The 17,414-nt window shown below is 38.5% G+C and overlaps 1 protein-coding gene across 3 annotated transcripts in view; it reads left to right on the forward strand.

Annotated features, from left to right (window-relative positions):
• HIT1 (Membrane trafficking VPS53 family protein) overlaps positions 1–17,414 on the forward strand; it is an 81,777-nt gene that overhangs the window by 54,309 nt on the left and 10,054 nt on the right. For all 3 annotated transcript variants that reach the window (XM_088954406.1, XM_088954407.1, XM_088954408.1), the window contains 6 exons: positions 1–108; positions 190–255; positions 3,488–3,565; positions 3,695–3,828; positions 3,933–4,026; positions 15,354–15,431. In XM_088954406.1, the coding sequence (XP_088810532.1) occupies positions 1–108; positions 190–255; positions 3,488–3,565; positions 3,695–3,828; positions 3,933–4,026; positions 15,354–15,431 (558 nt within the window). The remainder of the gene's footprint in view (positions 109–189; positions 256–3,487; positions 3,566–3,694; positions 3,829–3,932; positions 4,027–15,353; positions 15,432–17,414) is intronic.

A 17,414-nucleotide genomic window follows, 5' to 3' on the forward strand; every position in this document is an offset into this window, starting at 1 on the left:
GTATTTCAAAAAATTCTAAGAACATATGCCACAAAGCTTTTTGGAAAATTACCTAAGGCTGGTACATGGATTGTTGCAGCTGCCACGGGTACAGATGGACAGATCAAGGTAAGCATATGCATGTCTTACATGTCTCACTGAGGAAAACGATCTATTCTTTTTTACCTGTTCTGTGACAACACCTTGCAGACATCTGATAGGGATGAGAAGGTGATTTGCTACATCGTTAATACAGCTGAATATTGCCATAAAACGGTTAGTTGTATTCTGTATTCTTTAATATTCCACTTATTAGAATATTGCTTAATTTGATTAAAGTGCATGTGGTAATATATTGATTCTTATATAAAATTTGGGCTGATTTTTCCAGAATGGCCACATATTTTTGATTTTTGAATTTGTTAAAGATGATCCTCATTACATTTTCTTAAATAAAAAAGAAATAGTTTTAACTTTTACATTCCTTAGTTATAAGAAGATTCTCTATTTTTAACTGGTTGAGTGAAGAGATGCGTAGAGTGGGGGAGAGGAAAATGAACAAGGAGGGTGTATTAGGGGAGAAGAAAATAAATGTACCAAAATTTTTGCATGGTGGTCTGCACTCGAAGCCAAAGTAAGTATTGACATTTTATGGTAAAGATTGTTAGGAGAGTTGCATAATATTGGACAGGTTCAAAGATAGTGAAGAAATAGATAATAATAAATTTTTGGCTACCGAGATATACATCCATGTTGAACTTTCTACTTCTAATATGTTGAGTTTGCTTATTCAGCCAATTGATCCAGTTATATCGGGTAGCCACCATTTTGTCAACATGATCAAGATTTGGATTCTTCCACCAATTTCCATTACAAGTTAAATGGAGACCCTTGGTATGATATGAAAAATCACCTACCATTTCTGGACCCATAAAATGGATTACCGGTAGATCCATTAATACAATGGATTTAGATGAGACACTAGGGCTATGGGATCAGTCAATTTTTGAAAGCATATTGATTAATTGTGGGCTCTAATACTGAAGTGATGTATGGCAACTTATTTACTAAATTGATGTAGGATGGTTCATTGTCATTCAATGTAGGACAAGTATGATATAGGACTGGGATATGTGTTCTTTTATATGATTTCTGTTTATTGAGCTACTTGTTCTACTTGTATTGGGGCATATTGGGATATTTATGACTTTTCCCCTCATTGTCTCAGATCTAATAAATAAGGAGTTTGCAGTGATATGAGACATACAACCTGCATATGATTCATGGAAAAGTGAAAATAAGATCATAGAATAAATCAAGCTGGTATCAGAGCACTTATGCAAATGGAGAAGTTCATCACTGCTGGTGACATGATGACATCATCAGCCCATATGGGTGTGTCAGCGGTTGTACCATATAAGTAAAGTTCAGAAGGTTTATACCATTAGATTACTCTCAAATTTCGGAGTTTTTTCATATAAGTTCCATACTTGAATGGTTAAGCTTAACATTTTATTTTGAGATTTTCTCGTAGAAAAATAGAAAAAAAATTAGTTTCTGGTTTGTTAAGCCATGGAATACAGTTGGATGTAAATGGATGTTTACTGTGAAACATAATGCTGATGGTTCCATTGAAAGATATAAGGCCCAGTAAGTTGCAAAGGGATTTACTCAGACTTATGGTATTGATTACTTGGAGACTTTTGCACTAGTAGAAAAAATGACCACTATCAGAGTGTTATTATCTCTTGCAGCCAGTTTACTCTTGGCCCTTGTTCCAAATGAATGTTAAAAATGCATTCCTCAATGGAGACTTGCAAGAAGAAGTGTACATGCAATTACCTCTGTTTTTAAAGTACAGAAACAAGTAAGAAGGTTTGTCGATTGAATAAAGCTTTGTATGGACTAAAACAGTCCCTTAGAGCTTGGTTTGATAGATTCAGACAATCCCTTGAAAAGTTTGGCTATGTGCAGGCTCAATCAGATCACGCTTTGTTTATTAAGAAAGTTGATATTTCCTTGACTCTACTTGCTGTATATGTGGATGGCATTGTAGTAACAGGGAGTGATAACAGCGAATTGAGTCTCTTAAGAAACTTCTCCATCAAGAATTTGTGGTAAAGGACCTGGGAGAGCTACGATATTTCTTGGGTATTGAAGTAGCTTGGTCCAAGCATGGAATCTTTGTTTCTCAAAGGAAGTATGCCCTTGATTTGTTAGAAGAAACATGAAAGTTGGGTGTTAAGCCAGCTGATACACCTATTGAATAGAATCACAAGATTAGTGCAGAAGGTGGAGAGCCTTTTGATGATAAAGCTATGTTCCAAAGGTTAGTTGGTAAAATACTTTATCTTTGTCTTACACGAGCAGACATCAGCTATGCAGTCAGTGTTGTTAGTCAGTATATGCACTTTCCCAAAACTACCCACCTACTTACTGTTGAGAGGATACTGGCATATTTAAAGAGGTGTCCAGGCAGAGGTTTACTATTTAAGGATGGTAATCACATGAAGATAGAAATTTACACAGATGCAGATTGGGTTGATTGTCTCTTCCATATATCAGCTCCAACATGCAGCTTGTTGATCTTCTCACCAAGGCAGTTTCAAAGAAGTTAGAAGCAGATCTATGCAACTTGGGAATGACAAACATCTATTCCCAATTTGAGGGGGAGTGTAGAAATCACTGATGTGGTCCCCACCTCTTTCTATTGTAATCATATACAACTACTATGTGGTCCCCACCTCTTTCTAATTTACTTATATACAACTACTAGTTATTTAAGTGTCAGTCCACAATTAGTTGTTAGTCTTTTATTAGGACTTTAATTGTTGTCTTTTATTAGGATTTTAATTTTGCCATGTAAGCAGTCTTATCCTTACTTCAGAATTAATATAAATAGAAAGAGGGGGGGGGGGCGGCAGATTAAGCATCCTCTTCTTTTCTGAAATCCTTCATTCGGAATCTTCATCTCTTCTTTTCTCTTTCTCCCCCCATTCTTTCCTCTCATCCTCTTAATTTCCCATTGATTATACACCACAGCTTGGGCTGTCAGTAGTCTCATACGACTACAGAAGTAAACTCCAATATGTGATGACGAAAAAGTCAAAGTTAATGGTGAACAACCATTACTATGAGCCTGCATTTTCTATTTGGTTGACTTCTTACTAAGTGGATGACATACTCCTAGTGTAGATGTTCCTTCAGTTCCCTTGTTAATGCTTATCTTTATTTCTGTAGCCATAATATGATATACAAATGAGAATAATTTAAATTCAGGCTTTAATATTTTAATGGTAATACTTGTGATTCGCCAGATTAAATTGGGTTTGTTTGGCAGTCCCAAATATGAAGTTGCTGAATAATTTCATTCCACTAAGCAAATTAACATTTGATTAAATTGAGTTTGAAAGGTTTTCATTTTTCTTGGAAAACATTCATTTCAGAGGTAATTTAGGAAGATTAGCATGTAATATTGAATAACTGTTGTACCTTATTCTAATGACAGTCAGGTGAACTGGCTGAAAATGTATCAAAAATGATTGATTCTCAATTCTCAGACAAGGTCGATATGTCAGATGTCCAGGTAATTTGGATGTTTCATATCTGAATAGTTTTCTTTTTTTTCCTTTTGTTTTTTTTTTTCCATGGGAGAAGGGGAGGAAAAGGTTTGTAACGGTTTCTCAGTTCACATGTGTGAGGTTTGCGTGTGCAGGATGAATTCTCTGCAGTAATAACAAAAGCATTAATGACATTAGTGCATGGTTTGGAGACAAAATTTGATACTGAAATGGCTGCAATGACACGTGTTCCATGGGGTACACTTGAGAGTGTTGGTGATCAATCAGAGTATGATTCCGATAATTGAGTTTGTTTTATATTCAATAGTATTGTCCTATTGTTACAGGCTTCAATTACCTGAAAATGATTGTGAGAACTAATTCCATGCCCAGGTACGTCAATGGCATAAATTCAATCCTTACAAGCAGTATTCCTGTGTTTGGAAGCCTTCTATCTCCCATCTATTTCCAATTTTTCTTAGACAAGGTATTCATAAAGAAAGGGCTGTTAACCTTGAATTGTTACATTTTCTTTTCTCTGTTGGAAGTAGTCAAATATTCATTTGCACAACAGCTAAAGCATAGATGGCATCGGTGTGGGATATATTTAGTTCCTTGAATTAGGATTTAGTGTCTGTAACTCCATATCTGGTACCAGGAAAAGTTTATGGAGTGTAATATTAATTTTTGTGTTTTTATATGTTTTATGTGGTAATACCCCATGTTCCAATAACTCTTATTTGTTAAAACTAACACCATAGGTGTCAATGTGACAAGGCACCCATGGAGGTTTGTTTCACTTGAATACTTGGCAAATTTTTACATGGTGCTATGAAATATTTTTATATTCCTTATTTTTTGTGATTATAATAGACTTTTTTTTTTATAAGTGGTAAAGATGATTGTATCAGAAATAACTATAGGATGGTGAGAAACCCTCAAGCATATTTGTTTAGGGAGATGTTCTGCTGGTTGGGTATTTTTGTTTTGTTTGATGAGGATGACATGATTCTGAAGCAAGTTGTGGGTTAAAAGTTAAAAGTCATTATTTCTTTTTTTGGGCTTCGGAGCTTGTGCTTTTCTTGGTTGCTTTGTCTCTTGTAGTGGGTGATATCTTATCACCTCTAATGTACCTTTTTCTTTTTCTTAATAAAATTACTTTTTATTTATTACCAGAGTAAAAAAAAAGAAACCCTCAAGCATATACAAAAAGCGTGTCTGTATGTATGCACAGAAAATATACATTCAGATCCTATATGGAAAGATCAAAATATGAGAGAGAGAGAATTATTGGTGAATTGAATAGCTGGAGTTCCCTAAAAAATACTTGAAACAATGGTGCATCTTTTCATTGTTCATTCCACCTTAGAGATGATCGCTAAAGGAGCAGATTTGGCTTCAAAAATTCTGCAATTTTGCTACTTCCACACTGCCCAACGGATTGCTGAAGGCAAGCAGTTCTACAGAAACTTCCCTTTGGATGAAAAGATTCCCAAACTCCAAGAAGATAATATATTAGCCACTGAGAGAGGAAGAATCCACTGGACCAAAACAGCCTAAAAAAGTGGCACCAAATCTGATAGGTAAAAGAGCAATGGAGCAGTAGGTGATTAGCAGATTCTGGCTCCAACCACATAGACAGCAGATGTTATTCAACTTCATTCCCCTTCTTGCTAAGCCTCCATGATCTGAATCCTTCCTCTTCCAGCCAGCCACACAAGAAAAATGTCTATTTTATTAAACTAAAACATTCTTTTACTGGATTTATCTACCATGTTTTATTATTTTCTTATTTGTTTTGGTCCAATCAACATACATTTTGGTTGGTGCTTTCTTGAATCCATGAAGACTTCAAAACCTGAACTGATAAGTAAGTACGAATTAAGAACTTAAAATTTCTTCTTCTTCTTTCTTCTCATGAATACGTTGATTTTCTATCTTTTAATATGAATTGTACTTTTTTATGAAGATTAAATATAACTACTAGTGGAAGATGGTTTCTGCTTGCCATGGAACCTAGGGAATTATCCTAGAATTCATGGTTTTTATTTTATAAAAATGAAAAAAAGACATCCAACACCTAGGTAGGGGTGTAAACGGATTGAATTCAGATGAAAAACAATCCCAAAAGAATTAGCAAAACTGATTAAAAGAAGGAAGAGCAGAAGGAGACAACAAGAAGAGAAGAAGGGAAGAGAAAGATTGAGAAGAAAAGGTTAAAGAGAAGAGTTGTTCGTTTAGCTCCTATTTTTCCTAATCCTTTTCATTAGAGATTAAGCACTAACTATTAGAATTTACAAGTAAGCCCTTAGCTGGGTGGCAAGCTAATTAAACATAAACATAAACTAATGTTAACAGGCCCATAAAGAAAAAAGGCCCATTAACAGAACAAAACATAAACATAAAATTAAAACATAAGCTGTGGGCTATGGGCCATTTGGCCCATCTTCTCTACACTCCTCCTCAAGCTGAGCATAGATGTCAATCATGCGCAGCTTGCCTGTATCATGTTGTAACTTGGCCTTGGAGACTCTTTTTGTAAGAATGTCAGCTAACTGTTCTTCAGATGCAATGAAAGGTAGACAAACTTCTCTAGAAGCCACTCTTTCTCTAATGAAATGCATGTCAACTTTAATGTGTTTCGTTCTATCGTGTTGTACGAGATTGTGAGCAATGTTAATGGCGGTCTGATTGCCACAGTACAACATCAATGGTCTATCATACTCAACACCCAGTTCCTCCATTAGGGATTGAATCCAAAGCAACTCAAAAGCTCCATGAGCCATAGTCTGTATTTTGCCTTAGTGGAAGATCTAGCAACCACAGATTGTTTCTTGCTTCTCCAAGAAACAATATTACCTGCAACTATACTACAGTATACTGAAGTTGACCTCCTATCATCAGTGTTACCTGCCTAGTCAACATTTGTACAGGCCTCCAGTTTCATATGCCCATGCTTAGCAAAAAGAATACCTTTCCCTAGAGTACTCTTCAAGTAACATAAATTTCTCTCTGCCGCTGCCATATGTGTATCTCTGGGAGCATTCATGAACTGGCTAATGCAACTAACAACATATGCAATGTCAAGCGAGTCATACATAGATATAGCAATTTCCTTAGCAACCTTTGAAACACTCCCCTATCCTTAAATAGTTCCCCATCTAAGGCAAAAAGCTTGTGACTCGTATCAATAGGGGTAGCCACCGGTCTTGCACCCATTTTACCTGTTTTTGTGAGCAAGTCTAGCACATACTTGTGTTGAGATATGAAGATTCCATCTTTAGACCGAGCCACTTCAATCCCTAAGAAATACTTCAGTTCCCTCAAGTCCTTGATCTCAGACTCTGCTTGGAGAAAGGCTTTAAGGTCATCAATCCCTATCACATCAGTGCCAGTCACTACAATGTCATCTACATAGATTATAAGATATGCCACCAATGATCATCTCCTCTTCACAAAGAGGTTATGATTAGACTGAGTCTGTGTGTAACCAAAGTTAACAAGAGCAGCCCTAAAGCTCTCAAACCAGGCTCTAGGTGATTGTTTGAGCTCATAGAGAGACTTCTTCAGCTTGCACACCTTACCCTCCATGTCTGAACCATACATCCCTGGTGGAAGAGACATATACACCTCCTCATGTAAATCTCCTTTCAAGAAGGCATTTTCTACATCTTGTTGATAGAGGGGCCTGTCTGAATGAGTTGCCAAAGATAGTAGGACCCTCGTAGAGGTCATCTTTGCAACAAGAGCAAAAGTCTCCAGGTAGTCAATCCATACGTCTATGTATAGCCTTTTGCAACCAATCGGGCTTTGTACCTCTCAATAGAGCCATCAACATGATATGGCACACACCCACTTACAACCCACTGGCTCCTTCCCTTCAGGCAAATCAACCACTTCCAATGTGTCATTCTTGTGCAGAGCCTCTATCCCAGTTCTTATAGCATCCCTCCATTATGGGGTAGAAAGTGCTTTTGATACAGGCCTGCGTATAGGGTTAAAAGAAATAGAGGAAAGGAAGGAATAGTATGAAGGAGAAATAAAGCCATAAGAAAGATGTTTAGAAATGCAATGTGCAGTACACTTCCGTTTACATTTTCTTATGGAAATAGGGACATCAAAGTCTGGGGAGGGAGGCTACAAGGGTGTGACCTCAGTACTTGTTGTCTCTTTAGCAACTGGAAGTATAGGAGGCTCATGTGTTCTAGGGGAAACAATCTACTCACTCCTGGTCTTTTGCTGCTGGTACCACCTATAAATAGGAGGATAAGGAGGCAATGGGGGAGAAACAGATATAGTGGAGAGATTAGAAGGTGATTGTTCCCTTCTGGACTCAATAGAAGAGGACTTAAGTGAAAAAGACTCAACAAGAACCAGAAGGGGAAGTGTAAACAACTGTAACAAATACTCTCCCTGTGAACGATGCTCCCCTTGAGATGAATCGTAGAAAGGAGTAGACTCAGCAAAAGTGACATCCATTGAGACATAACGATCCCACTACTAGGATCAAAACAACAATAACCCTTCTATGTGTAGGCATAATCGAGGAAAATGCACTTATGGGCCTTTGGTTGAAACTTATGTCTCTGGATTCTAGAAATGTGAACATAACAAGTGCAGCCAATGACACGAAGGGGAAGAGAAAAAAGTTCCTTATTTGGACAAAGAAGATTAAAAGGAGACTTAAAACCCAAAACTCCGGATGGCATACGATTAATTAGGTATGTTGCAGTGAGAACAATATCCCCTTAGAACTTTGTAGGAACATGTAAAACAAACAAAATGCTCCTTGCAACTTCAACTATGTAACGATTCTTCCTCTCAACTATTCCATTTTGTACCGGAGTACGAACACAAGAGCTTTGGAGGATGACCCCAAAGTCAGTGAGATAAGAGGTTAGATTTTTCTCAAAGTATTCTTTTGCATTAAGTAGAAAGCCTTATGTGCTGATTTCGACCAAGCTTCTTGTGAAAGGAAGAGTAGAAAGTTGGGGATTTCAGCAAGAGACAGAGGAAAGGGAAGAAAAGAGAAGAAGGTCGACTCGGATAGATTTACATAACCCTAGCTGCCAGCCCCTCATTCTATTTATAATTAACTTAAGTATGAGATATTACAAGGATACCCTTAGTAGGGCAGCAACTCAAACTAAGTAATTACAGCTCTTTAAAATATAAAAACTAATGGGCCCAAGGCCCAACATCTTAATAAAAGAAAATAAACTAAACACAAGTCGGCCCACTCAACACTCCTCCTCAAGTTGGGAGTAGATATCATACATCCCCAACTTGCGTAGATCATGTTCCAGCTTATTCTTTGCCACGCCTTTTGTGAGGACATCAACAAGCTGCAGATCAGAAGAAATGTATGGAAGACAAACTGCTCCAGAAGTTACCCTTTCTCTGATAAAATGTCTATCTACTTCAATGTGCTTAGTTTGATCATGCTGGACTGGATTATGAGCAATATTAATTGTTGTCTGGTTACCGCAGTATAGCATCATAGGTTCTTCTGCCTGAACACCGATTTCTTCCAACAGAGAACGGATCTAGAGAAGTTCTGAAACTCCATGTGCCATGGCCCTATATTTGGCTTCTGCACTTGATCTTGCCACAATTGTTTGTTTTTTACTCTTCCATGAGACTAGGTTACCCCCAACTAGGGTGCACACTCCTGAAGTTGATCTTCTGTCATCGAGGCATCCTGCCCAGTCCGCATCTGTATAGGTCTCTATCTTGATCTGTCCATGATCAGTAAACAATATGCCTCTGCCTAGATGTCCCTTTAGATAAGCAAGGATCCTGTCAACTGCCTTCCAGTGCTGGTCTCGTGGAGCATGCATGTATTGGCTCACTACACTTACTGCATAGGAGATGTCCGGTCTTGTCATGCACAAGTATAGTAGTCGACCCACAAGTCTTTGGTACCTCCCAAGGTCCTTTACTGGTTCACCTTCTGATGCACTGATTCTATGGTTCTGATCAATGGGGGTGCTAGCTGCCTTTGTTCCAAGTTTCCCTGTTTCTTGGAGAAGGTCCAAGACATACTTCCTTTGAGAGATAAAAATTCCATGTTTCGATCTTGCAACTTCAATGCCTAAGAAGTATCTCAGTTCTCCAAGGTCCTTAATCTCAAATTCCTTATGCAGGTTCCTCTTCAGACTATCAATCTCACTCAGATCATTCCCAATGATAACAATATCATCCACATAAACAATTAGGATTGGCACCAAGGATCCCCTGCGCTTCACAAACAAGGTGTGATCAGATTGAGTTTGAGTATAGCCAAAAACAATCAGGGCCTTTCTGAATCTGTCGAACCATGCTCTGGGGGATTGTTTCAAGCCATATAGTGACTTCTTCAGCTTGCATACCTTTCCCTCTTTAGCATTATCATAAAAACCAGCTGGAAGATCCATATACACCTCTTCTTGCAGATCCCCATTTAGGAAAGCATTCTTCACATCCAGTTGAAACAAAGGCCAAGAGTATGAGGCAGTAAGAGAAAGGAGTATCCGAACAGAGGTCATCTTTGCAACTGGTGCAAAAGTCTCTAGATAATCAATGCCATAGGTTTGTGTGTATCCTTTTGCAACAAATCTTGCCTTGCACCTGTGCTACCTGTTGCAAAAGTCTCTAGAAACATAGTTTGCAGTGACATGTGGACTACCTGTGTTGGCAAGGGAGGTAGAGTGAGTTCCACCTGTGCTACTTGTACCTTGTTCTTCGGTTGCGGCTGAATTGGAACTAGCTGTATCCCTCTGATTCAGAAGTAACCCAAACCTCTCAAGCTCGGCCCTTATTGTAGCAGCTGCAACAGACTCCAAGGCAGCTGTAGTAGGGGGGGGGGTCGGAGTGTCACCAGTAACTGCCATATGTGCATTTCCTTTCTTATTCTTCAATCTGGTCGGCACAAGATGTGGGTGAAGCTTCCAGCAAGTGTCTCTTGTATGCTTCGATTTCTTACAGTAGTCACAAACTAAGTCCCTTTTATCTTCCTTCTTGTTCTCATTGCCATTCTGTTTAGGTTTCACAGCACTTACCATAGTAGATTGATCAGACATGAGATTCTTCATTATTACATCCCTCCTGCACTCCTCTCTTGACACGAATGCATATGCTTGGGAGAGAGTGACATTGTCCCTGGAAAGAAGATGCTGTCGTGCAATGTCATACTCAGGGTTAAGGCTAGCAAGGAATTCGAACACCCTATACTTCTCTAAGTGTCTTTGATAGGTAGCTGCATCCTTGGTGGTTTCCCAAGCAAAGGTCTCTAGATGGTCAATCTCCTGCCATAGGGTCTTAAGGACTGAAAAATAAGCTGCAACAGATCTATCTCCCTGCCTAGTAGCAATAATCTGATTTCTCAGTTGATAAGCCCTAGCAACATTCTCCTTCTGTGAATAGGTCTCTACAACCCCATCCCATATCTCCTTAGCAGTGTTTGCCCATAAAAGGTTTTTACTTATATTTGGCAACATAGAATTACACAACCATGTCATTTCCATATAATTTTCTTGCACCCACCGGGAGTTGCCAGTTTCGGGTTTTACCTCTTCACCAGTAATATACCCCAATTTTCCACGAGCCCCAATGGCCATCTTTGCAGATTGGGACCATTCCAAGTAATTTGTACCATCCAACCTAACTGTAGTAATGGTTCCGGCTCCGAAGGGGTCTCCAACACCTCCTTCCACTGGTCCCATTTCATTCCCGGGCTTATATTCAACTCTGTGTCCCTCCATGTGTCTCAAAGAGGTACAAAAAACAGCTAAAAAATGCAACAAGAATAATCAGAATACCTTCTGGAACCAACGACACTCCTTTGGTGTCCTAGACTTTCTTCCCACGAAAGATTCCTTTTCGGTGGGATGGGGAGAAGAGAGAGAAGGAGCAACCGCCCTCTCTAGAGGTCTCCAAACCACATGGAACTTGAATCGCCCCTTACAAAAAACCCAGAGGAACCCTAAAAAAAATAGGGCGCCACTACCTAGGTCAAAATTGAAGAGTCCAACAAAATCAGGACTCTTCCCCTTTCTCTAGTTTTTCCTGATTCTGATGAGAAACCCTAGACCAGCTACAGGGCATACAAATCCATCAAGAAAATAAAAAAACTGGGCTTACCTGAAAGCTTCGATCAGCCTCTTAAATCTCCATACAGTCGGCCGATCTAGGGCTGCAGGAACGAATCTCTTCAAGAACCTTCAACCTGCTCTGATACCAAGTAGAAAGCCTTATGTGCTGATTTCGGCCAAGCTTCTTGTGAAAGGAAGAGTAGAAAGTTGGGTATTTCAACAAGAAACAGAGGAAAGGGAAGAAAAGAGAAGAAGGTCGACTAGGATAGATTTACATAACCCTAGCCGCTAGCCCCCCATTCTATTTATAATTAACTTAAGTATGAGATATTACAAGGATGCCCTTAGTAGGGCGGCAACTCAAACTAAGTAATTACAGTTCTTTAAAAAATAAAAACTAATGGGCCCAAGGCCCAACAACATCTTAATAAATAAACTAAACACAAGTCGGCCCACTCAATACATTATCAGACCGGAATATCTTTATTCTTGTATCAAATTGGGTAAGAACAAATTCATGGAATTATCTCACAAGTTTGGGAACTTTGTCACAAGATCTCATAAAAAATAACCATGTACACTGAGAAAAATCGTCAATGGACAGGATAAAATATGAATAGCCACCTACAAAAGGCAAGTGATATGGCCCCTACACATCAAAGTGCACAATATGGAAAGGAAAAGTGGATCTTTTATTACTCAAATGATAAGTGCTTCTACAATGTTTTGATAGCTCACGTGACTCACAATGAAGACTAGACAACTTAATTCCCTTAAACAACTCTAGGAATAAATGACTCAAAGTGGAAAAGGATAAATGACCCAAACGAAAATGACATAACATGAGATGAGTAAAAGGCTCTGAAGAAGTAGACCCAAAAACAACTCTCTTAGGTTGTCCTTGGCTTTGTCCAAGAGTATCTAGTAGATATATTCCATTCGCCTCATGACCACTCCCAATCACTTTCTGAGACTTAAGGTCTTGAAAAACATAGTAAGAAGGAAAAATGTTACATTGGAGTTTAAGGATTTAGTTAGGCTATTCACTAATATCAAATTAGTATGAAGCTTAGGTACATGAAGGACAAAAGTAAGGGAAAGGGAGTTAGTGGCCATGATGACTCCCTTGTCAAAGATAGGAGCAAGAGAGCCATCGACTAGGGTAATCTTGTCACAACCAGAAAGTAAGTTATAAGAGCTAAATAGAGTAGAAATGCTGGTCATATGATCAAAAGAACCAGAATCTATAATCCAAGGGATCTTACGATTACCTGAAATAGCTACATGATTGGCAGTAGCATGTATACCTGAATGGGCAAATGCAGACATAGTTGGATTGCCTAAAGAGTTGGAGGAGGTGGCTGTACTCTCAAGATGGCTGATCATCCTCCCATATTTCTCATACTCTGCCTTCATAACAGCTAACTGCTCACTAGTAGCTTTCTCATCAGTGGCACTCTTGTCATTATTTGAAACTGTGGCTGCATTGGCATTGCCAATCTTCCCAACTTCGGCCTTCTTTTGAAAACGGGGTGGAATGAGGTCTAGATGTAGCTTCTAACATTTATCCTTTGGTTTCTTGCAATATTCACATACAACCTCCTTCTTCCCTATAACCACCTTAGGTTTCACCCCCATATTGGAAAAATGGTCAATTGGAATAGTCCCTTGAACCTGAACTAGCCTCCTACTCTCCTAACTGCTTACCATGGCATAAGCCTAAGACAAAGATACATTGTCTTTAGCTAGGATATTCTGCCTGGTAATGTCAAATTCTGGATTCAAACCTGTCAGGAATTTTCTATATGTTTCTGCATCATTTGTACCTTCCTAGACAACAGTTTTCATGGGATCTATCTCTTGCCACAAGGATTTCAGCATTGAGAAGTAGATTGCTAAAGGTCTCTCCCCCTGCCTTAGATTGTTCACATCACTTTTTAACTTATATGCCCTGGCCACATTCAGTTTTTGTGAATAGGTTTCCGCAACACTATCTCATATTTCCTTAGAAGAATTCACCCACAAATAGTGCTGATGAAATTGCAGTTGCATTGAATTCACTAACCACCCTATAACAGTGTAATTCTCTTGCTACCATTTCTCATAAGACGGGTCATCTTCCTTCGGTGCTTTCTTGCTGCTGGTAATATATCCCCACTTGCCTCTACTACAAACATGTATCTTTATTGATTGTAACCATGCTAGATAGTTAGTCCTATCAAGCTTGACTGTAGTCACAACCAATAAAGAGTCTACAGGTATTCTCGGAACCTGTTCGGACTTTGAGCCAAACTTATTTTCAACTCTAGAAATATCCATCTTCCTCAAAAACTCCCAAACAAATTTCAAGATGACAAATGGTGAGGACAGAAATAGAAAAACTACGTCTTACTTGGTAACCAGTAGAAATAGAGAAATAGTAGCTGCTCCCTGTAGGCTTCATAGAACTGAGCTATGCTTGGTTCGATCTTCAAGATAATCAAAAGGAACTCCTTCAATCACTGAGTGCCAAGGTGAAGCTTCCTATGAGACCCGCAATCAGAACTCTCTAGTTAATTAGGGTTTTGGGCAAAAAATTGAAAAACTGTTTAAATGATGAACATGATATCTTCTTTTCTCCAAGAAACCACTACCAACCGGGCTGAATGTCTTCTTTAAACAATCATTGATTTAGCTCTCCATACACATTGTGTATGGGGAAAAAAAGGAAAAAAAGGGAAAAGGAAAAGGGGCCCGCACTGATACCAAGATGAAAAACAGTCCCAAAAGAATTAAGAAAACTGATTAAAAGAAGGAAGAACAGGAGACAACAAGAAGAGAATAAGAGAAGAGAAAGATTGAGAAGAAAGGGTTAAAGAGAAGAATTGTTTGTTCAGCTCCTCTTTTCCCTAATCCTTTTCATTAGAGATAATCACTCTATTAGAATTTACAAGTAAGCCCTTAGTTGGGCGGCAAGCTAATTAAACATAAACATAAACTAATGGTAATAGGCCCATTAACAGAACAAAACATAAACATAAAATTAAAGCATAAGTTGTGGGCTATGGGCCATTTGGCCCATCATCTCTACTAATTTGAATCGAATCAGACAATATCCGAGTTCGGTACGATATCCAACGGATATTGAAAATTAATATTCGAATTCGAATTCAATTTGGTTCGTATTGGATCAATTAATTATTTTAGGTAATTAATAAATATATAAAATAAATCTTTTATTTACACAAGGTATATAAACATATAAATTATTTATATAATTTAATTATTATATATAAATGATATAAAACACTTAAGTATTTTATATATTATATATAAGAATTAAATAATCGGCCGAATTCAGATATTTATCGAATCAAATCAGGTCATATCAGAATCTGAATCCGATTAGCTATTTGCTATGAATAGGATATCCAAATTCAACCAATTAGATATTCGAATTATCCAAATTCGATCCAATTATGTTGAATCTCGAATTCAAAATCGGATTTTTGAATACTGTTGACACCCCTACACCTAGGTGACTAGGTGACAAGGCATGTCCTGCCACCTTGTAGTCTTAGCACCTTGAAAAGTATGTCTAACACTTGAATATCATTATAAGAATTCCAATATGGGTTGCATCAATAAGGAGCAATTTTCTATGATAAAGAAGTTGAATTTGGAAATTTCCTTCTTTCAGATGTTTTCTTGTTTTTTCATTTTAAATAATTTATTACCTTACTTTATCATTTCTGGATTGCAGCTTGCTGCATCGCTTGGTCCTCGTTTCTACCTCAACATTTACAAATGCAAGCACATATCAGAAACTGGAGCCCAACAGGTAGGGATCACTGTCAATGTGTTTCTTCATTGTCCTGCAATCCAGAGAATAGATGGTGCCAAAGGGGGAGACTTAAAATACTAAACATTTTAATCTTTGGCTAGAATTTTACATATTCTAAGGTGGTGTTGACCAATGTATATGGTTTTGTTTTCTAAAACAAAAATGACTGTCACATCAACAAAAATGTGTTTCTTTTTTTGACATGGAAGTTGTTTTTGTTGTTGAAAACAAAATCATTCATATTGGCAAAATTTTTCTGTCTATTTTACTATAAAGTAGATATCTTTATCTGATCAGAATCATGGTTAGTAATATTGGTGGGATTTGGCAAAATTTCTCTGAAATATCCTTATTTTTCTAGGTGACAATATGAAATTTTCAGATAATATATTAGTAGAAGTTCAGGACTGTTATCAGTCTTGAACTCTAATGGATTTCAGGATCAAAGATAAGAAGAAAGGTAAGAGGAAAGAAGAGGAAGAGGGAGGAGAAGCAGTAGAACACAAGGGTTGAAAGGAGGAGCAGAAGCTTAATGTCCTGCCGCCGCCACTTTAATTAATATTTATAGGTTATGCTCATTACATGGAAAGGACAGATCTGCCCCTAGTCTTTACATAACAAATAGAGCAAAAAATAAGACAAATAAATAACAACTGAAACAACTAAATGACCAATAGTTAACCCTAAGCAGACTAGAACATCTTCTACCCTACGAACACAGTGGGACCGTAGCTGTGGGGCCCACATCAGTGTTCTCTACACTCCCCCTCAAGTTGGGAATAAATGTTTATCATTCTCAACTTGGATAGATCTGCCTCTAGCTTCTTCCGTGGTACAACTTTGGTGAGGATACCTGCCAGTTGCATATTGGAGGTGATGTATGGGAGACACACTTCTTGTGATGAGACCCTCTCTCGTACAAAGTGTCGATCAACTTCAATATGTTTAGTCCTGTCATGCTACACTGGGTTGTGTGCTATATTAATAGTCGTTTGATTATCACAATACAACATCAGGGGCTTCTCATACTCAATACCCAACTCCTCAAGTAGTGATCTCAGCCAAAGAATTTCAGCCACTCCATTAGCCATTGACCTGTACTCGGCTTCAGCACTGGATCGGGAGACAACACTCTGTTTCTTACTCCTCCAAGAAACCAGGTTACCTCCCACAAGAGCACAATATCCAGAGGTAGACCTTCTGTCATCAACACTCCCAGCCCAATCGACATCCGTATAGACTTCCACCTTCATGTGGTCATTGTTCTTGAACAGTATATCTCTACCTGGGCATCTCTTCAAGTATGCTAGTATTCTTTCTGCTGCTAGAAGGTGCGTGGTTCTAGGAGAATGCATGTACTGATTGATAACACTAACGGCATAACTGATGTTTGGTCGGGTAAGGCATAGATATAGGAGCTTTCCCACTAACCGCTGGAACATAACTTTGTCTTCAAGCAGCTCCCCACTCTCTGCACTAATCCTGTGGTTCTGTTCAATGGGTGTATCTGCAGGTTTGACACCTAGCTTTCCAGTTTCAGCCAAGAGATCTAAAACATATTTCCTCTGAGAGACAAAGATCCCCTGTTTAGATCTAGCAACCTCATTACCCAAAAAATACTGTAGTGTACCCAGATCTTTCACCTCAAACTCTTGATGAAGGAGCTGTTTGAGGGACTCAATCTCATGGTTGTCATTTTCTGTCACCACAATATCATCAACATAAACTGCAAGTCTGAATCTGTCTGGGCCTGTACATAACCGAACTTCCCAAGGGCTAGTCTGAATCTGTCGAACCAAGCTCTAGGTGACTGCTTCAAACCATACAATGCCTTATTGAGCCGGCAGACCTTCTTACCTGCCTCTGTATCATAGAATCCAGGAGGCAACTGCATGTAAACCTCTTCCTGCAAGTCCCCATTCAGGAAGGCATTCTTAACATCCATTTGGTACAAAGGCCAAGTGTAACTTGCTGCAAGAG

The sequence above is a fragment of the Nelumbo lutea genome, chromosome 7, assembly GCF_056320005.1.
Source record: "Nelumbo lutea isolate HS-2025 chromosome 7, American lotus-T2T, whole genome shotgun sequence".
Taxonomy (NCBI): domain Eukaryota; kingdom Viridiplantae; phylum Streptophyta; class Magnoliopsida; order Proteales; family Nelumbonaceae; genus Nelumbo; species Nelumbo lutea.